At 35.0% G+C, this 21,754-nt stretch overlaps 2 protein-coding genes across 4 annotated transcripts in view; both read right to left on the bottom strand.

Annotated features, from left to right (window-relative positions):
- Positions 1-13,776, bottom strand: part of Brip1 (BRCA1 interacting DNA helicase 1) — a 147,018-nt gene extending 133,242 nt beyond the window's left edge. The window contains exons 1-4 of the mRNA XM_076871369.1: positions 13,684-13,776; positions 10,820-10,931; positions 8,279-8,452; positions 1,418-1,545 (exon numbers count right to left, since the gene is read on the bottom strand). Coding sequence (XP_076727484.1) covers positions 1,418-1,545; positions 8,279-8,452; positions 10,820-10,931; positions 13,684-13,776 — 507 coding nt within the window. The remainder of the gene's footprint in view (positions 1-1,417; positions 1,546-8,278; positions 8,453-10,819; positions 10,932-13,683) is intronic.
- A 3,918-nt stretch (positions 13,777-17,694) lies between these two features.
- Positions 17,695-21,754, bottom strand: part of Ints2 (integrator complex subunit 2) — a 50,825-nt gene continuing 46,765 nt past the window's right edge. For 2 of the 3 annotated variants that reach the window (XM_076869304.1, XM_076869305.1), the window contains exons 22-25: positions 21,488-21,595; positions 21,042-21,147; positions 19,731-19,907; positions 17,695-19,622 (exon numbers count right to left, since the gene is read on the bottom strand). In XM_076869304.1, the coding sequence (XP_076725419.1) occupies positions 19,453-19,622; positions 19,731-19,907; positions 21,042-21,147; positions 21,488-21,595 (561 nt within the window). In that variant the 3' untranslated portion in view covers positions 17,695-19,452. The remainder of the gene's footprint in view (positions 19,623-19,730; positions 19,908-21,041; positions 21,148-21,487; positions 21,596-21,754) is intronic. The other variant, XM_076869306.1, reaches the window with a different exon arrangement.

The raw sequence follows: 21,754 nt of genomic DNA, 5'->3' as shown, positions 1-21,754 counted from the left end.
GTGCTGAGAGTCGAACCCAGTGCCTCATACATGGTAGGCAAGTGTTCTACCACTGTGCCACAACCCCAGACCTAAAATCTTTAAATGTAAATAGTCGTGATTCCCTACATAATAGGATAAATTACTTAATCACTATTATTACTTACTAGATATTTGATTTTAAAAAATTGCCTGATTATATTTCTTTTATAAATAGCATTAAGTTTTCTTTCTTTCTTTCTTTCTTTTTTTTTTTTTTTTTTGGTAATTGGGATTCAACTACAGAGATACATCCCAGTCTTTTTTATATTTTATTTTGAGACAGGGTCTCACCTCTTGCCTCAGCCTCCTGAATAGCTAGGCATGTGTTACTGGCTCCTAGCTAAATAAAACATTTTCTTTCCAAACTGTATCCATGCTTTTTTTACTTGCCAATACCCTATTAAATCATTCCATTCCTACCACACCTGACACATCTTTTAATAATTTTTAAATATACATATTTTATCATGTATCAATATTAAGAAATCAGTAAATATGAGTAAATCTTACCATTATACTTAAACTGTCAATACCATGAATATTCCTATCAAAGGTATTTTGGTGAAAAGAAAATGCCATTATTAGATTAAAATGTTGAAGGAGTTTGCTGAACACAGTGGAGCACAGATACAATCTCAGCAACTCAAGAGATCAAGGCAGGAGGATTGCAAGTGACAAGTCTTGGCAACTTAGTAAAAACCTGTCTCAAATTTTAAAAAAATAGAAAGGGCTAGAGATGTAGCTCAGTGGTAGAGTACCCCTGGGTTCGAGCCCCAGTACTGGGGCAAAAAAAAAAAAAATTGACTCTTTTTTTTTTTAAAGTTGGGTATGGATACAATGCCTTTACTTTGTTTATTTTTATGTGGTACTAAAGATCCAACCCAGTGCCTCACACATGCTAGGTAAGCACTCTACCACTAAGCTATTGGGACTCCAGCCCCATGAACTTTTAAAAAGTAGAATTTCTGGGCTGGGGTTCTAGCTCAGTGGTGGAGTGCTTGCCTAGCAGGTGTGAAGCACTGGGTTAAATCCTCATGAAAATAAATAAGTAGATAAAACAAAGATATTGTGTCCATTTACAACTAAAAAAAAATTTTTTTTTAAATAAAATAGTTTCTTGCATTACCAAGATGCCTCACATTTTACTGTCAAATTCCTCATACATAAGAAAGTACCAGGCAGTTTCACTTTAAAGACATGTTACTCTGAATAACCTGTCATGATATCAAATTCCTTTACAACAAGTAACTGTATAAAATGAAGTTATAATAAATTCAATTTATGGCTGTGACACAACCTTACTAATCTGCTTATGCCACTGAAAACTTGATTGAATTTGACTATCATGTTTAGTTATAACTAATGGATTATTTCATTGCTAATAAACTCTGTTTACCTGCTGTGTAGTTTCTACATGTCGAATTCTTTTCTTCTCTACTTGAAAATCATCATTTTCATCCCGGCATGTGGATGCCTGTTTCTTGGCAGATAACTTTGCAGCCAGAGTGTTTTTTTCAGGAGAATCTTATATAAAAAATAAAAAATTAGTATAAGTAACTCACACTTAAGCAATTTTTTTTAAAAGAGCACCAGAAATAAAAGTACTTTTTTAACCACTCAGTTTTTACCAAAGATACAATGTTTTGAGAAACATGCTTGCAATAGGGAAAGTCAAGGTTTGATTTTTAAAACAGATTTATGGTTTTGTAGACTACTTCCAATAACATGGTTGAAGAAATAGAACTGTCAAGAGTCAAGACTTAAGAAATGCATTTCATTTTTATAAAAATATCAATGTTCCTTTCCTACTGAACTTCACCATGTTTTTTAGGCTAAAAATATTGATTATGGAATCAAGCTCATATAATCTGTCTTAATCCCACAATCTTGAGAGCTTTTTCAAGGCCATGAACAACCTCTTCAATCATCAAATAACATCAATTATCCCAGTTTACAAATGTGGGATTATAAATACACTAGGTATTAAGGTAAGTAACTTGCCTAATATCACATAACTACAAGTGGCAGACTTGTGTGTGACAGATCTGTCAAATATTTGACTTCAATATTCATAAGTATAACCACTAAGCATAACGACAAACATAACACCCTGTGTTCTTAGAAAACAGCAAACACATTTCCTTTTCCCTTAATATCTTTAAAACTATTTTTAACTATTCCTATATATTGGTTTCTCCCTTTTCCTGAATGTGAATGCTCTTAAAGGTATTGTCCTTCCTTTGGCCACTCTCGATGATTCTTTCCACTTCCATGGCTTGAATTCATTTAACAATCATTTATTATATTGAGTCCATAAACTGGTCAGATATCATGGAAAACCAATGAACAAAAACCACTGCCTTGTCATAAAGGATTTACATACTATTTATGGGAGAGACCTACACAAACAATTCCTACACTATTCTCAAAAAACAAGTTTGGAGCCAAACACAGTGGCACACACCTATAATCCCAGAGGCTCAGGAGGTTAAGGCAGGAGGATCAAGAGTTCAAAGCCAGCTTCAGCAATTGTGAGGTGCTAAGCAACTCAGTGAGACCCTGTGTCTAAATAAAATAGAAAATAGAGCTGGGGATGTGGCTCAATGGCCAAGTTCCCCTGAGTTCAATCCCCAGTACAAAAAAAAAAAAAAAAAAAAAAAAAAGTTTGGTCCTACACAAACACAAAAGTTAATCTAAGCTGCATGGCATTACTTTTAAGCTTTTTTAATTATTAGAATTGGGGGGGCGCAGGGATTGAACCTGGGACACTTTACTATTGAGCTACATCCTCAGGCTTCTTAATTTTTTTTTAAATTTTGAAATACTGTCTCACTATATTGTCCACATTGGACTCAAACTTGCAATTATCCTGCTTTAGCTTCCTAGTCCATGGTATTACAGGGACTAAGTTGCTGAGGCTTAGGCCTATTTTTTAAAATAAATATTGCTTAATATCTCTAAAGTAGTGATAAAAGACCTAGAACTTCCTTGATCCACTGTCCCCTTAACCTTATGTGTTTGAAGCATTATTTGAAAATCACTATGGTTTTGTCTTTCATATCTAGATCTTCAATCTACCTACAATGGATTTTTATGTATGGTATAAAGTAGGGCTCTAATTTCAATTTTTTTCCATATCAATACCCAATAGTCTCAGAATCACTTATAGAAAAGTCATTCCTTTCCCCTATGCTCTGTAGGAGTACTTCCAATAACAAGTTTCTGGATACATGTGGGACTGAATTTGGATTCTCTATACTTTTACACTGGTTTATCACTGTGCTAATATCAAACTGTCAGAATTACTAAGTTTTATGTGTAATAAATTGAATATCTTATATATAAAGTTCTCTCTTTGACCTGTTTCTTCAAAATTGTGTTGGTTAGTCTTTAACATTTCCATATATTTTAGATAAGACAGGCAATTTTTTTGCTTTGTTGTTTTGGTTTTTTGGTACAGAGGATTGAACCCAGTGGTGCTTAACCACTGGGGCACATCCCCAGCCCTTTTTAAATTTTATTTGGAGACACAGTCTCACTGAGTTGCTTGGCGCCTCGCCATTGCTAAGGCTGGCTTTGAATTCACAATCTTCCTGCCTCAGCCTCCCGTGCTGCTGGGATTACAGGCATGTGCCACTGCGCAAAGCAAGACACGCTAATTTGAGTTCTGTAATTTTTAAATAAACCAGTAAAATAACTACAGAATAAGCCTATGTTAGTAATTATCAACTGGAGCAATTTAAATATCACCACTCCCTACACTTTGGGATACTAAATAATGTCTGTACACATTTTTGGTTGTCACAAAAATGGGAAGGGAGGTAAGGGTATAGTTCAGTGATAGAGTGCATGTGTGAAGCCTTGGGTTCAATCCTCAAAACCAAACGGGGTGGGGAAATGCTAGGAAGGGTGCTACTGTCATCTAGCATGTAGAAGGCCAGGGATATTGCTAAATATCTCACAATGCATGGGCAGATGCCATAAAAAAGAATTATCACACTCCAAAAGTTAACAGTACCACTATTATGCACTGTGCCATCAAGGAGCAAATTTGCACAGGCTCATTAAACATTTAAGAATTGTTTACTAAAAATAATAATCTAGCCTGGCATGGTGGCACATGCCTGTAATCCCAGCAATTCAAGAGACTAAGGCAGGAGGATCACAAATTCTAGGTCAGCCTCAGCAACTTAGCAACACCCTATCTCAAAAGAAAAATAAAAAGGGCTAAGAATGTGGCTCAGTGATTGTAGCGCCTCTGGGTTCAATCCCCAGTACCCTTCCCCACCCCTCCCCCCAAAAACAACCAATAATTTAGTTTTACAAAAATTGATCTGCCATCCTGCAAATAAAAGTAATCCTGCCAGATGTGGTGGTATGAACCCATAGTATCAGATATTCAGGAAACAAAGCCACAAAAATTGTTAAGTTTGAGATCAGCACAGGCAACTTAGCAAGACCCTGTCTCAAAATTTTAAAAAATTTTAAAAAGAGCTAGAAATGTAGCTCAGTGGTTGAGGCCCTGGGTTAAACCCCCAGTACTGCACAAAAACAAACAAAAAAAACAATGAAAAACAAGTAAGGGTAACTCCGATTCATAAAAACAAAAATCATATTATCGTTACACATAAAATGACTTCATAGTGGGACAGTTCACAAGAAGCTTATCAAAAGGGTTAAATCTTTGAGATGCATGCTTTAAAAAGCAAGATACAGTATCTCCCAAATATACTATAAAGAAAAAGAAACTCCTAGAAATCAGAAAAAAAAAAAAATAGATAAATTGGCAAACAACTTGAACTTGAACAGGCAATTCACTAAAGAAGATATTAAAAGATGAACAAACATAGAAGAAAATGTACATTGGTCACTAGACAAATACCAATTAAAAATCAGGGCCAACTGGGACATGCCTACAATTACAGATAACTGATACTGAGGCAACTTAGAGGCCAGCTAGCCTGGGCAACATAGTCAGACCCTGTCTCAAAAGTGAAGTAAAAAGGGTTGGGGATATAGTTCAGTAGTAGAGTGGTTGCCTAACATATATGAGGCCCTATGTTAAACCACTAGTACAGAAAAAAATTAAAGAACCTCAGCACTGGGATTAGGGTTAGCCCTGGGTTTGATCCTCAACACCAGAGAAAATGAAACAAAACAAAAAATCTCAATAAGAACACCACAAATGCACAAGAATGGCTAAAATTTTAAAAAACTGGAAATATCAAGTAACAAGAATGATGATTTTCAGGGCTGGAGTTATAACTCCAGTGGTAGAGCACTTGCCAGGAATGTGTGAGGCACTGGGTTCAATTCTCAGCATCCCATATAAATAAATAAAATAAAGATCTATCAACAACTAAAAAAAAATAAATAAAAGAATGATGAAGATTTTCATATACAGGCATACCTTGGAGATATGATGAGTTCAGTTTCAGACCATCTGAATAAAGCAAATATTGCAATATAGTGCCACAAGAAATTTTTGGTTTCCTAGTATATACAGAAGTTATGTTTAGCCAGATATGGTAGTGTATGCCTGTGAACCCAGCAACTGGGGGGCTAATGGAGGTAAGAGCATAAGTTCAAGGCCAGCCTCAGCAATTTAGCTGAGGCCCTAAGCAACTCAAAAAGACTCTGTTTTAAAATAGAAAGGCTTGGGGATGTGGTTCAGTGGTTAAGTGCCCCAGGACTAAATCCCCAGTAGGAAGGAAGGAAGGAAGGAAGGAAGGAAGGAAAAAGAGATGTTTATACAATAATATAGTCTATTAAGGCTACAATAGCACTGTCAGAAAAAAATATATATACCTTAATTTAAACACACCTTATTATGCTGGGCACAGTGGCATACACCTGTAATCCCAGCAGCCCGGGAGATTGAGGCAGGAGGATTGTGAGTTCAAAGCCAGCCTCAGCAATGGTGAGGGACTAAGCAACTCAGTGAGACCTTGTCTCTAAATAAAATTTTAAAAAGCACTGGCAATGTGGCTCAGTGGCTAAGTGCCCCTGAGTTCAATGCCTGGTGCCCTCCCCACAAAAAAAACCTTATTGTTAAAGAATTCTAATAATTATCTGAGCTGTCAGAAAAAAATACCATCAACATTTTTTCAATGTCACAGAATTTCACTTTTTAAAAAAATAAAAACAAAAATACCACAGTATCTGCAAAGCATAATAAAGTGTGATATGGATGTACTGAGAACAGGTGTAGTGGTAGGAACACATAAATTGGTTCAACCACTTTGGAAAATTTTGGCAGTATCTACTATAGTGGAATATACATAAAAACAGACCAGCAATTCCATTCTTAGGTATGTATCTAACAGAAAATACTTATTTGCACCAGAATGAAAAGAAAAAAAAAATTTAATGATTACATTAAACAAAGGCAGAAACAATCCAATTGTCTAATGAACATAAAATAGATTAATAAATTCTGGTAATGTTCACACAAGAAAATAATATACTAAAACAAGAATTATGATAGTAAAGGATAGGAAAGGTAGCAGAATACAACAGACACCAGTATGGCAGTATATAAATCAATGGAAGTGTAACTGATGTGATTCTGCAATCTGTATACGGGGTAAGAATGGGAGTTCATAACCCACTTGAATCAAAGTGTAAAATATGATATATCAAGAACTATGTAATGTTTTGAACAACCAACAATAAAAAAATAAATAAATTGTGATTTTGGCACAAAGGAAAAATAAATAAATAAATAAATAAAATTAGAATGTTGATAAAGTGATATCTTCAATTTAAGTATCCAAATTAATCCAAAATAGTAGTATTTTCTCTAATTTTATGGGAGGTTTTGTTTGTTTGTCTGTTTGTTTTTATTGGATTGGAAGAAACCAGTACAACAATAAGTATATAGAGAAATAAACAATATTGTGTAAAAAAAAAAAAAAAGAATTATGACCACATGAAAGAGCATGGATGACTCTCGCAATTACAGGTTAAGCAGAAGCAGACACTATAGTACATATATAATTCCATTTCTAAGAAAGCAAAATTCAACATTTCTGACAGAAGGCAGAATAAGTCACCTATGAAGAGAAGGCATAGTGCCCAAAAAAGAACAGGAGAGCCTATGAGGTGTGGGTATGTCTTTTTTTTTTTTTTTAATCTAAGTGGTAGTTACATGAGTAAATATTCATTTTGTGAAAATTCAAGCTATATACTAAGGATTTGCACTTTTCTGTATTTAGGTTATATCCTGTCAAAGAATTTACTTACAAAGAGGGTATTAGAACACAACCCAGATTTACCCTATTTGGACAATTCTCAATAATCCCGACTAACAGTAGTAAAAAGCAGAAATATGTAATATTTTTAAAAATTTTATGGTAGTGTTACTATATTTCTCTTACTCTAATAAGAACTATTTAAGGGGGGCTGCAGTTGTAGCTCAGTGGTAGAGTGCTTGCCTAGCATGTGTGAACACTGGGTTTGATCCTCAACGCCACATAAAAATAAATTAAAAAAAAAAAAAAAAAGGTATGTGTCCATCTATAGCTAAAAAAATTTTTAAAATAAAAGAACAATTTAAGGACTATACATAAAACATATCTGATTCTTATATAGAACACTATTTTCAGAAGGCAGGCAAATTTATCAAGAATGAATAATGAGACTAAACAGATTGTGTCTTAGGATACAAACACTATGTTTTATAAAAAAGTTTAGCATATAGGGCTGGGGATGTGGCTCAAGCAGTAGCACGCTCGCCTGGCATGCGTGCGGCCTGGGTTCGATCCTCAGCACCACATACAAACAAAGATGTTGGGTCCGCCGAAAACCAAAAAAAAATAAATATTAAAAAAATTCTCTCTCTCTCTCTCTCTAAAAAAAAAAGTTTAGCATATAATTAACAATACTGACTACAAATGATATAAATTTCTAATCTTTTTACAAGACCATATCAATTTCTAATCTTTTACTTTCCTTTAGATTCATCAAAAAACAATGTAAGCCAGCAAAATATCTCAAAGGATTAAGTCAAACCAAGAATTGAAAAAGGCTGAAGTTATTTTAAAATAATTCCAGCTGGGTATATAATTTAGTGGTGAAGCACATGCTTAGTACGCACGAGGCCCTAGGTTTCATCCCTAGCACCAAACATAAATAAATCCATAAAAATTATGTAGAGATACATAATTAATTATGCTAACTAAATTAAGCCTCATATCAGTAATAATTAAGGCTCCAATTACAAATAACCAGCAAATCCAAGAGAAATACAATTTACCTTGACAAGTCGATGAACTGCCATTTCTTTCAGAAGGTGGCGTGCTTGGACTATTGAAATGAGGTGAAGTTCCTTGGTTCAGGTCTCTGTGTGTGAAATTCTTTGAATGGCATGTACAACAACATGACAATGGTACTTCAGTTTTTTTACTTAATCCTTCATCCACTGGCTTCCCTAAAAACCAAAGAACCTTCATATGTAACATATGTAATTAAATAAATATTACTCTTTCTCTATAGCTAGGGGGAGCAACCACTTCAGTCCACCCAGGATTGGAAGATTTCATAGGATACAAATTTTTAGGGCAAAAACCAGGAAAGTACTAGACCTGGCAAACCTGGACAAGCTAGTCATACTATCTATAGCATTGAATTATGACAGGAGAGAAATGCTTATGTCAGAGTATTTACAGAGAAGTTACCATCAATTTCTATAATCGACAAAAATCTAAGAACAAAGATTAATAATATAATAAAAGCACAACCACTAAAATGTTCATTAATACTGAAATTTATATTAAAAATCAAGCAGGAAGGAATAAAACAAAGACCTAAAGCATATTCTCTCTCATTTTTCCTCTCAGTACTGGGGACTGAACCCAGGGTCTCTATCATTGAGCTTACATCCCCAGTCCTTTCAAATTTTTATTCTAGATAGGGTCTCACTAAGTTACCCAAGCTAGCTTCAAACTTGCAATTCTCCTACCTCAGTCTCCCAAGCACCACCACCATGCCTGGCTCTGAAGCATATTCTCAATTACTACAATTTCGCTAAATGAAGAATCTCAAAGTTCAGTACCCTAAATAATAATGTAAACACATAAGGGTAATGGCACTTTTTTTTCCTTCATTTTGAGATAGGGTCTTGCAAAGCTGCTTAGAGCCTCACTTAGCTGCTGAGGGTAACTCTGAACTTGTGATCCTCCTGCCTCAGCCTTCTGAGCCAGTTGAATTACAGGCTTTCAACACCACAGCTGGCTAATAATCTCATTTTCTCCCCAAAGATTAACATTAGTAGAAATCAACATGGATAATCCAAAGGTTATAATATATTTACTTTTTAACATCTTGTCAGTAATACAAACATTTCCTTTTGAAGATTTATCTATATACATATACACCCGAGGTTAACTCCAAATTCTCCTAAAACTTTAGGTCAAAACCATCTAGTTAGGTACCTCATATTAGGTGCAAGGCAGGCTGAACTAAGTTGTCTGCAGGGCAGGCTGAACGAATGTTAGCTGCAGGATAACCCAGGGACTCAACCCCACCTCTGTCTGGTCCTTTATCATCTGTTTGCATCAAGTCTGAACACTCAAACTCACTCAAGGCTGAACACTCGACTCCCACCTATCTGGTGCAACGGAAACCCACATCTGACACTTGCCTTGTCTGCCTGAAGGCCGAAGATGGCACCCTTAGCAACTACTGTATGATCCAATCACTATACACCAACAAGCCAGCTTGCAGACCCAAAGACCCCATGAGATTTTGGCTATAAAAACTCCCTCCTGCTGGGCCCTTCTCTCTTGCTCTCTCTCTCTCTTCCTCTCTGACACACGCTCTTTCTCTCTCTCAAGCTCGCTCTCTCTCTTTCTTCTCTCACTTTCTTCTCTTGCGCACTCTCTCTCCTTTCTTCTTTTTCGCATTGTTGCAATCAAGATCTCTTGATCACTCCGAGTGTTGTGGTCACTTTTCTTTCATCCCAGATGTATTCATTACTGCATCTTGAATTATATAATCTTTGAAAATTATATAATCTTCAAAAGAAGATTATAACATTTTCATAAAAGTAAATATTAATAAGCATTTTGTTAGCAAATAAAGTAAAATAGGAAATACTATGAATTCATACAAATAATACAATAAACCTCTGCTCACCTAATATCCAAACAAGTAGTTAGATCAACTAGAATTGTTTTTATGTATTCCATGTTCTAATGTTATGAAAGTCAGATAAGCAAATATATTAGAGGATCTACTCAAAAAACCCAACAATATTAGAATTATGACAGCTTCACCCCTTGAATTTTTTACAAGCCAATTATCAAAAAATTATTTTCACAATGACTCTAGGCATCCAAAATACTCATGTACTCTTTTTCTTTTTCTTTTTGTGATGCTGGGGATCGAACCCAGGGCCTTGTACATGAATGGCAAGCACTCTACCAACTGAGCTATATCCCTAGCCCTTATGTACTCTAATCATCAAATAAAAGGACAAATTATATTCTTTTAGGATTAAACATATTTGCTATATTGAAACTCTTTTGAAAGATATAGAACTTATTATTAAAAAACACCTTAGGAGCTGTGGATGTGACTCAGATGGTAGAGTGCTTACCTCGCATGCACAAGGCCCTGGATTCAATCCCTAGCACCACACACACACACACAAAAAAAAAAAAAAAAAGGAAAGAAACACCTTAATAGAGATTGTTTAAATTACCTAGAACATGGCTGACTCAGTCTGAATATAGTACTTTATCATATATTTTTCAGATCTCAATAAGCAATCTGAAGATATCAAGCAATTACTTACCATTAAGAGATTGTTGCCATGCTAAAGCAGAACAAAGTAAGGCTAAGCTTTTTCCACTTCCTGTGGGGCTCTCCAACAAACAATGTTGACTACCATTTAATCCTCTGACAATCTACAGATAAAGAAACCAATAAAAAGTCAATAAACAGGGCTAGGGATATAGCTCAGTTAGTAGAATGCTTATCTCCCATGCACAAGGCCTTGGGTTCAATCCCCAGCACCACAAAAAAAAAAAAACAAGAAAGAAAAAGAAAAAAGTCAATAAACATTTTACTTTATTAGGTTTCTCTATCAGAAGTACAAATAGGGCTGGGGATATGGCTCAAGCGGTAGCGCACTCGCCTGGCATGCGTGTGGCCCGGGTTCGATCCTCAGGCCCAGGTTCGATCCTCAGCACCACATACAAACAAAGATGTGTGTCTGCCAAAAAACTAAAAAATAAATATTAAAAAAAAAAATTCTCTCTTTCTCTCTTTAAAAAAAAAGAAGTACAAATAAACAGCAAGAAGAATTCCATGGAACATAAGAATAGCACAAGGAAGAACCAATATTTAATTAAAACTAGACTTTATTCCTTTATACCTCTCCCTAAAATTATTTTGGATTTATAAGCATACCAAGCACAAAAGAAGAAATGAAAAAAACAATTTATCCTTCAATTATACAAGCACCAATCATTTCTATAAAATTGAAATACATTAGTACCTATGAATATCTTTGATGAAAATAATGGAAGATACTTTTATACAAAGTGTTACAACCACTTTGTAAAAAAAATTAACACTTTGTAGTAAAGTTGTAGATGCCAAAATCCAGTCCTATTATATAACCCAAACCTTTTCTATATGAACACATAAAAGTTCATAGCAGCATTGCTTGCTTATTGCAAAAGAATGTAAACAACCTAAATGCCCATAGGAAAATGGAGAGATAAATTCTAATATATTCATGCAATGAAATGCCATGCCACAATTAAAATGGATTAACAATCAACAGAGCTACATCTTATAAAAACTCTGGGCACAAGTACATACCTGTAATCTCAGCAATTCAGAAAGCTGAGCTAGGAGGATTGCACGTTAGAGGACAGCATGGTCAATTTAACAAGACCCTGTCTCAAAATTTTAAAAACACTAGAAAGTAAAAATAATAATAAAAAAGCAATGGAGGAGGCTGGGATTTTAGCTCAGTAGTAGAGTGCTTGCCTTGCACGTGTGAGGCACTGGGTTCAATTCTCAGCACTGCATAAAAATAAAGAAAGTAAAGGTATTGTGTCCATCTGCAACTAAAAAAATTTGTTTTAAAAGGAAAAAAAAAAAAGCACTGGAGGGCTGGAGTTGTAGTTCAGTGGTGGAGGGCTAGAGTCGTAGCTCAGTGGCGGAGCAATTGCCTTGTGGGGCACTGGGTTCAATTCTTAGCACTGCATATAAATAAGTAAAATAAATAAATAAATTAAATAAAGGTCCATCAACAACTAAAAAATTTTTTAAAAAAGCACTGGAGAGGGGCTGGGGTTGTGGCCCAGTGGTGGAGTACTCACCTAGAACATGCGGGGCTCTGGGTTCGATCCTCAGTACCACATAGAAATAAATAAATAAAAATACAGGCATTGTGTCCAACTACAACTAAAAAATATTTTTTTAAAAAAAGCACTGGAAGGGTTGGGGTTATAGGTCAGCAGTAGAGCGCTCGCCTCACACATACAAGGCCCTGGGTTCAATGCTCAGCACCACATTAAATAAATAAATAAATAAATAAATAAAATAAAGGTATTGTGTCCAACTACAAAAAAAAAATATTAAAAAAAAAAAAGCACTGGAGATATATCTCAGTGGTAGAGCACCAATGAGTTCAATCCCCAGTACCACCAGAAGAAAATTCTTTTTTTTTTAAAAAACACTGGAAAAATATATTTGTCCAGTAACTTTAGATTTTATTTTATTTTTTTTAAAAGAGAGAGGAGAGAGAGAGAGAGAGAGAGAGAGAGAGAGAGAGAGAAGTTTAATATTTATTTTTTGGTTTTCGGCGAATACAACATCTTTGTTTGTATGTGGTGCTGAGGATTGAACCCAGGCCGCACGCATGCCAGGCAAGCGCGCTACCGCTTGAGCCACATCCCCAGCCCCAGAAGAAAATTCTAAAACCATTGGAAACACAAAGAACAAATTCAGAATATTAATAATCTGATATAGGGTAAATATGACCAAATATTAAGATTTAAAAGCTAGAAAGCTGATTTACTCAAATGTGTGTATTAATTTTCTAGATAATTAAAATATAATCAGCCTCTGTATACATGTTCTGTGTTTATGGATTGAACAAACAGCAAATCAAAAATATTCATAAAACAACTATTTACACAGTATTTACATTGTATTAGGCATAGGTGATTTAGAGATTAAATGTACCGATATATGCAAATAGTGCACTGTTTTATATATAATAATATATAATAATAATTAATAATATATAAGAATATATATATAATCTGCAGATTTTGGTATAGGAAGGAGGTCTTAGAACTAATCTTGCACAGATACTTAGATACTATACTGTAAAGAAAAATATTATTTGTAAAAGACAATGTTTTCTGTAGAAAACATTAATTTATTAAATAGAAATTCCAAATGAGCTGAGGACATTCTTCAGAAAGTTCTTCCCTGCATACTAACTATAGTCATATACAGTTCAGTAGTGATCAATATTAATTTTCCCAAAGGTTAGGTGTTTTTCCAAATGAACCCAGCAAATATTATCTACCTAAACACTATCTGAGAATATGACTATAGTCACATACTCAATGTATTATGTTACAAACCATAAGTATCTATATCTAAAAGACTTAACTGCTGAAAAACACTTACAGAATTCATCATAGCAAGCTGTGATGGGTAAGCTTTACAAGGAAATTTGATCTTCACTCCGCAAATTGTATATTCAGACCACATTGAGGACATCCTGCTTTCTTGTTTACTTTAGATTCCTAACTGCAACAGAAATGAAAATCAATATCGAAACAGTGTCATTCTAAGAAAACCAGACACCCAACAGTAAAACAGAAGTCTAGAAATAAAAACTGGGATTTGTGGATTAGTAAGTGCATAAACAAAACAAAGGGAAGCAAAATAAATTTCCTATACTTATAATCAAATCAGTGGTCAAGAACATGTTTTAAGAGTGACAGGTCTGACATGGTGGCACATGCCTGTAATCCAAGATTACATCATCAGAAAGATGAGGCAGGAGGATTAGAAGTTCAAGGTCAGCAACTTATCAAGACCCTTAGTAACTTAGTGAGACTCTGTCTCAAAATAAAACAAAAGGGATGGGGATACAGCTCAGTGGTAGAGCACCCCTTGGTTCAATCCCCAGTATCACCTAAAAAAGAAAAAAGTCTGACAAATCTGGATTTGTATCTCTAACCTACCATGTATTCATTGTGTGATTGTAGGGTTTACCTTTCTAGACTTTGATATCCTCATCCATAAAATAAAGATAGTAACAATATCTAACCCATAATACATAACTTAATAATTGTTATTCTTATTTTGGTTATATTGTTATAATCAATCTACCAATAGGTTCCTAAGGCAACTTTCTCCAATTCCATAGCACCACTCTTTTTCTCCTATTCTATTCCTGTTTCCTCATCCTGAAGTTCTCCAATTAGAAGGGAAAAGCTGTGGACCAGGTTTCAGGAAGCATAGATTCTAAATGAGGTCCTGAAAGTTCTCAGATAAATTATCTTTAACATGTCTTTTCACTTTTCTGGTCAAAGATCCATGTCTCTAAAAATCCCTAATTTAAAAATTGTTGCCAGGGAGAAAGTGCCTTCAGACATAGCAGGTACTCAATAATTCTTATTTAAAGGTCAGTAAACTATAATGGAAAGAAGATAGGCCTTTGAGTAAGGCAAATCCAAGTTTGAATTCCAGTATGTGAATCACTTAACCTCTTTCTCAAACCTTGTTTGTTCGTGAAAATTAGCCAAGATAGAATGTGCATAACCCACAGTATCTGAAAGAGATATGATTTACTTTAATCCTCATCCCTCTTAAACCACTTTCTTAACCGAGAATCCATAGATGTTATTCTGAGAATGTAACCTCTTAAAATTGCATGCAGAAATTCCTCTGCATGATTGCATTTTTCTGAAGAGAAAGTTCATAGATCTCTCTTCCAATTCATATATCCTACAGAAACCAAAAAAGGGGGAAATTATATACATTTACACACACACACACACACACACACACACTCTCTCTCTCTCTCTCTCTCTCTTTTATCAACTAAGAAATTTTTGCAATCGTGAAAAAAGTGTTAAATTCAACTTGGGGATGGAGATAGTTAAAATAGCTATTATGAAGCCAGAAACAGCCTTCACCAGTTTGTGTTTCAAGAGAAGTTAAGAATCACTGCATTTTCCAGTTCTGTGGAAAGGATTCTGTGATTCCATCTGTGAGGCTCTGAGGATGAGGTTTAGTGCAATCGAACATCAATCTAAATCAAGACGCAGGCCTATTCAACCACATCCCTGGACGGGCTGTGGCAACATTCGTCTCATAAAGAAGCAGCTTCCCCTACCGACAGCATAAAGGACAAACCAACCGTTCAGGCTCCCGCCAAGAGGCAAACAGGGCCCAGGGCTCACGTCATGCCTGTGCTCCAAGGAGGTAAGGATGGGTTCCCTTCCCCTTACCTCCCGCGGCCAACTGAGGTCCCGCGGCCTAGGTGATCTGGTCCACCCAGGAGAGCGGGAGAGGCTGCCAAGACCTTGGCAGAGGAACCCTGCTTGGCGCCCTTCCCCCAGACTTCCCGCAGACATGCCTGTGCTGAGGGGAAACAGAAGCAACGCGGACTGGGCTCCAACTCATGGCGGGGAGGATAACATCTTTGAGAGCAAATAATGCAGACCTCCTAGCAGAGAAAAAATGGCGCAAGCCTTAATTCTCTCTTTTCCTCGCAGACTACTAGTCCCTGGTGTGTAGCGAGTTCCAGCCGCTTTACCTTTTCCCGGCTCCAGTTCTCAGTCCTCTCAGCACAACTCCGAATGAGTTCCCGCTTCCCACCCCCTTGACTTCCAACACCCAATCGCCGAGAGAGCTCACACAACCAATCACCCGCCAAGACCGGAAAGCAAGTAGCCAATCCCAGAGAGGGGTTAGGGGGTGGAAACTCTTAGCACCCAATGGAAACCTCCGAAATAAAACCGGCCCAAAGTACTTGGAGGCGCCAGAAAGCAGCCACCGTAGGGAAGAGTGGACTGGAGTAAACCCCAGGGGTTTCTTTAAAGAAAAATCGCCTTCTCGATCATCTTTTCAAATTGATAGGGGTTAGCCGTGCAGCCAATCCCCTGGAAACTAACGCTCATTTGAAGGTCTGTAAACCAAAGAGAGGATACATCTTTCTAAGCCTTGCCAAGCTCTTCTCTGGTGCCGCTCGATTTGAATCTCCCAACTTTACAGGAGCCATAGTATTAAAAAAAAAAAAAAAAAAAAAAAAAAAAAAAACGGAATTGCTAGACTATTGAACCAAACTAGGCGAAAAGATTCTGACAATTGGCAGTTTCAAAATCAAGGCTTTCCCGGATGATAGAATCTGCCAGAGATAATGCTCTCCAAAGTCTCCAGCAACAGATAAATCACTTCTATTTACTTTAACGCTTATTTGCTTTCCATCCTTCCTAAAACCAGTGTATTCTTTGCCATGTACAATTCAGTTTCGTCGAGGTAGGGGGTTAGGCTTGATCTCGCCAAAATTATTTATTGTTCTTTGTTTAAATTCTGTATGGTGCTTACCTGTAACTCCAGCTACTCAAAAGATTGAGGTAGGAGGATCTCAAAGTTTCCTGTCTCAAAAGTCTGGAGGCATAACTCAGTGGTAGAGCACCCCTGGGTTCGACTCCCAGTACTGGGGGGAAAAAATCTGTGTAACCTACACTTAACTCAAATACTATTATCCCAAAAAGGCAAAATCTGAGAGGGTTTCTTAAATTCATATGACTAGTTTGGGGAGGGAGGTTTGCTGGGAGTAGGGAGCAGAAGACATTCACAGTTCAGTTTTACTGCATATCCTCAAAATAACAAAACTTGTCATATAAATAAATTATGCCCATTGACCTAGTAATCTCAGACCCAGAAATGTGTCCCAAAGACATAATGTAAAAGGAAAAAAAAGGTGGTAATACCTCAATTTGTAACACTATTTACCTATTTGTAATACTGCCAAAAAAAAATTAATTTCCCATTCTAGGAGATAGTTATATCAATTAAATAAATTATGAAGCCAATAAAATTATTTTAAAAATTAAACTACTTGCAAGAAAAAATATCTTATAAAGTGAAAAAAATCAGACTCCATGTTGAATGTTAAGAATTTAGTAATGTGAAAATACATATGGATAAGCACAAAGGAGTAATTTACTATTACAAAGGGATGAAGAATAATTTATCTTAAAAAATCCTTAAAAGAAACTGCAGATTGTTATTTTCCTCTTACCATTTTTTAAAAGATCAAATTATTGAAGTAACTGCTTCAGGGTTAACTCTCATATTCCTGACTTAAATTCCAAAGGCTTTCAATTAACTCTAACCTCTTATTGCCATTTAATGTGTGGGGCATAACAAAGTGATATACCTACGTTCTGGAACCAGGCAATCCTGGACTTCAGTTCCTTTCAGGGTTACAACTATTATGGAATGAAACACCAAAAACTAAGTTCATTTGATAAAGAATATGAATGTTTATAAATCAATATCCAAAATAGCTGCACATATCTGTTTTCACTTGAATAAAAAAAAATCATTGTGACAAATTTTATAACCTTAACTTAAAATACATGAATATTAACATTTACTAATATATTTACACATTTATTTACATCAACATCAACAAAGCTGATGAAAAACAGCATGTTATTATTTTAACACAGCAGGTTTTGACCAATCTTTGAAAAATCAATCCAGAAAATGTGCACTGCATTTAGTTAGAAAACATACTTCAACCTTTTCTGAAGTCCTAAGAGGTACCTATTCACACAAAATATTCCAAGGCCTCAGTTTAAAAATAAAACAGGAGCAGCTGTATTTAATCTTATGAGACTACAAAACTGCCTTGTTTAAAAATATGAAAATTCTTGTGGTATTTTTTCATCATACTCTTTTATTCTTCACATCAAAATTACTTAATTACATTAAGCATCTAATAAAAAGTTACAAATATTCTATCACGCATGATACTATACACTCCATGATTGGAAACAGCTACAAACTAATTTTTAGAGAATATCATTATGAGGTAGGGCCAGTAGTAACCCCATTTTACAAAGAAGGAAAATGAGATGTGACTATTTGCTAGTGAAAAGGTTTGAAGTTAAGTTTCTTTCCTTAAAAAACACTTTATTAGCTTGCTTACTTCTTTTACCAGTGAAAAGGCTTATTTCAAGCCAGGGCAGGGTGGGTTGGGGTGGGGGACAATTGAGGTATATCCCACAGAGCAAAGAGAAGTACCTTCTACAATGGACACTTAATTTTTTTTTTTTAAAAGAAAAATGTGGATTATGGTTTTCTTAATGTACCTACCTAATCAATGGGAGTTACTAACAGAGAACTGCAAAAATCCTTCAGCAAGACAGTATTTGCCACATTTTAATTTTTCCTGAGGTTTAAACACTGTATAATATTTTCTCAAAGATCTTCTCAAAGGAAAATGTGAATCATAATCCTGATGATAAACCAAGACCTCTTTAATCCAGTGGGTTTTATTGCTCTAAGTTTCTTTTAATTTGATATATGTTCCCATCTCTGAGAATTAGATAAGTTAATAAAGCATTATAAAAATAAATGTAAAAAATAAAATAAATGAGACTTCCTTTCAGGTTCTTCTCCGCACAGAGATGTTTCTGTAAACACTTTTAAACTAGTATCTTCAAATTCCAAATTATTCAAGTATCTCTTCAAACATATGGCTTCATACATTAGTAAAAATTAAAGAAAATATTTGAAATCTTTAAATCATCACCTGTAATTCTATGGAAATCACTTACAGAAACTACTTGCCTTTTGTTTAAAGCCTTAATACTGTTTCTTGAGAACTAGAATATCAACCTGCATTACTATTACTTTATTACAAGTCTTGGGATTTCTATTTGGATATTTAACTCCTAATTTTTCCTGAATTCTCCCTTTGCTTAATCCCTTTTTCACCCTCCCATCCTTTGATCTTTGTCATACTCTGTTACAAGCCCACAGGTAAAACACTAGGGCTACCCACACACTCATTTTTATGAGAAACATTAAATTAAAGGCATGGCAGTCTTTCTTTGCTTCAAAAGCTAAGTACAAGGCCAAATTCCCATTCCAGTAATGAGTTTCTTAAATATGTTCCCAATGGTAAAAAAGCTCAGCTACAACATAAACATACCAGCAAAGTAGATCCAAAGACGTGCCAATCAAATACAAGCAAGCATAATTCTCAGAGAGTTCTAAATTGTATTCATGTTGAACTGAATCAATTCAGCAATTCCAAGACATTACTGCTCCCACTCAGTTTAGAGCTGCTATAAGATGCAGATTCATGATGGATATATGCAGTGAACAGCTTCGTTTTTTGTTTTTTGTTTCAATTTTTTTTTTTTAAATTCCACTAACACTCATGTTTATTATTTCAATTATTGTACTCTCAATACAATGACAGAGCTGTACATCAGGATCCATGCTTCTGGTGTCCCTGGATCCATTTTTGTAAGATGGATCTTTACAGATTCGAGACCATCCACTTGGTTTCTCCTTTATTTGTTGAAGACCTAAAACACATAAAGAAAGAAAAACAAATTAAGCCAAGAAATCTGGAAAGTAATCTGCCTTCTCATTTAAAATACTTAGATGACTTCTGAACGTGAGTTATCACTTACGAGTAATGATTGGGTCAATGTCTCTTGTCTGAGTGGCAACATCAGAGGCACAAACTTGTCCTATTTGAATCAGCAAAGACATAATATCCTCATACAGTGGAGGAAATGCTCGACAAAAAGACACTAAACTTGGAAGAGTTGGCATGAAAAAAGCATACCGTTTAGCCTGTGTTAAAACTGTTGGAAAGAAATCAAATAGAATTTTTTTTACTTTTCAAATATAAATTCTACATACACAGCTTATACAACAAACTAAGCCCCTATTCTATACTAGAGATACTGTTAGAGCTCACAATCTAGTCAAACATCCAAGATATAAATATTTATTGTACCCAAGCACTATGATAAGTGCACTGCCTGCATTCTTTTAATTTTCACAATTTTATGAATGAGGAAAGTACTATTATGATATCCATTTTACATATGAGAAAACTTAATTAAACCTTAGTTTAAAAAAAAAAAAAAACAACTTGTTCCAAGTCACACACAGCCATTTAGTGGTGAAACTGGGATTGAATTCAGGTAATATAAACTCTGAACCATTACAAATAATTATGAGGCAAATAAAATGAAAAGAAAAATGAACAGAGTAGCCTGGGGAACACAGAGAAAGAATACTAACTTAATTAAATTTAATTAATTAAATAACTTTAAAGGATTGAATTATTGTTCACATATATGTTTTGAAAATTTTTTTTAGTTGTAGACGAACACATACTTTTATTTATTTATTTTTATGTGGTACTGAGGATTGAACCCAGTGCCTCACACATGCTAAGCACAGCCCAGTCCACATATTTTAATGTAGTTTATTTTCATACTATTTTACTCTACAAACCCGAAAGTGGTAAAAATGTTAGGATATGTTTTAAAACTTAAAAAAGCAAATAATATATTTATATGTTCTTTATACATATGATTATATTTTTCTGGAACTCCTGAGCATGTGTAATAAATCATAGCTTGTTTTCTACTGACACAGTTATATTCACAAACTAAATTTGACTTCCATTTACAAGATTTGGAAGATTTAGTCTACTGTAAGTCTGTATTCTTACTCATTCACAAAATAAAAGATACAATTTGCCTACCTATTCATCTCTTCTATATAATAAATCACATTTCTAAATAGAAAATTTTTGAAAAGAAGAATAAAACAAAGATGGTGTAATGAAACCAATAATGAAATATATTCCATCATACTGTTTCGCATTAACGCACACACAAAAAAAACCGAGTCACTAAATTCAGAAAATACATGTACTAATGTATGTTAGAAATTTTTGTTATTGATGTTGACTGTCTACAAACCTGTCAGCAAAGTTCCCATGACATTTACAGCTAAGCGCGCCACACTAAGTGATTTTGGTAATGCATACTGGATACACAAGTGGGAAAGCAACTGGATAGCAAATATCTGTAATATAAAATCCAAGTGTTACATATTTCTCTTTTTTTTGGACCCAGGGGCACTTAACCACTGAGCCACATCTCTAGCCCTTTTCATTTTTAGTTTGAGTAGAGTCTCACTAAATTGCTTAGGACCTCATAAAGTTGCTGAGGCTGGCTTTGAACTTGTGATCTTCCTGCATCCCAAGATGCTGAGATTACAGGCATGTACCAACAACACCAACGAATATGTTACATATTTCTCAAGAAAAAATTTTAAGTATTAAAAATTATAAAATGTTTTTATATAATTAGGAACATTCCAGAGTTAAATCAAAATTTTCTTAAAGCTCAAAAATGTTTATTACCTGTTTTTCAAGTTCTGGCTGTGCAATAAGCTCAGGTATAAAATCCAAACAGATGTGCATAGATGGAATACCTGCGACTGTCAGAGGCAAAAGTTCACATGGATAACCCTATCTCAACAAGAAAGGGGAAAAAGTTAAAAATAACTATGTCAAATAAATTAGATAAAAACATAAATGAAGGGTTTACTTCTTTTCTGCAAAAGATGTTCAGAAAGCTACAGTGCCCTACATGTATCCTGGCATTAAAATTTTCTGATGAACAAGAAT

The sequence above is a fragment of the Callospermophilus lateralis genome, chromosome 11 (assembly GCF_048772815.1).
Source record: "Callospermophilus lateralis isolate mCalLat2 chromosome 11, mCalLat2.hap1, whole genome shotgun sequence".
Classification (NCBI taxonomy): Eukaryota; Metazoa; Chordata; class Mammalia; order Rodentia; family Sciuridae; genus Callospermophilus; species Callospermophilus lateralis.
Note: the sequence above shows the minus strand (reverse complement) of the source record. Positions and strands in the feature narration are given on the sequence as shown.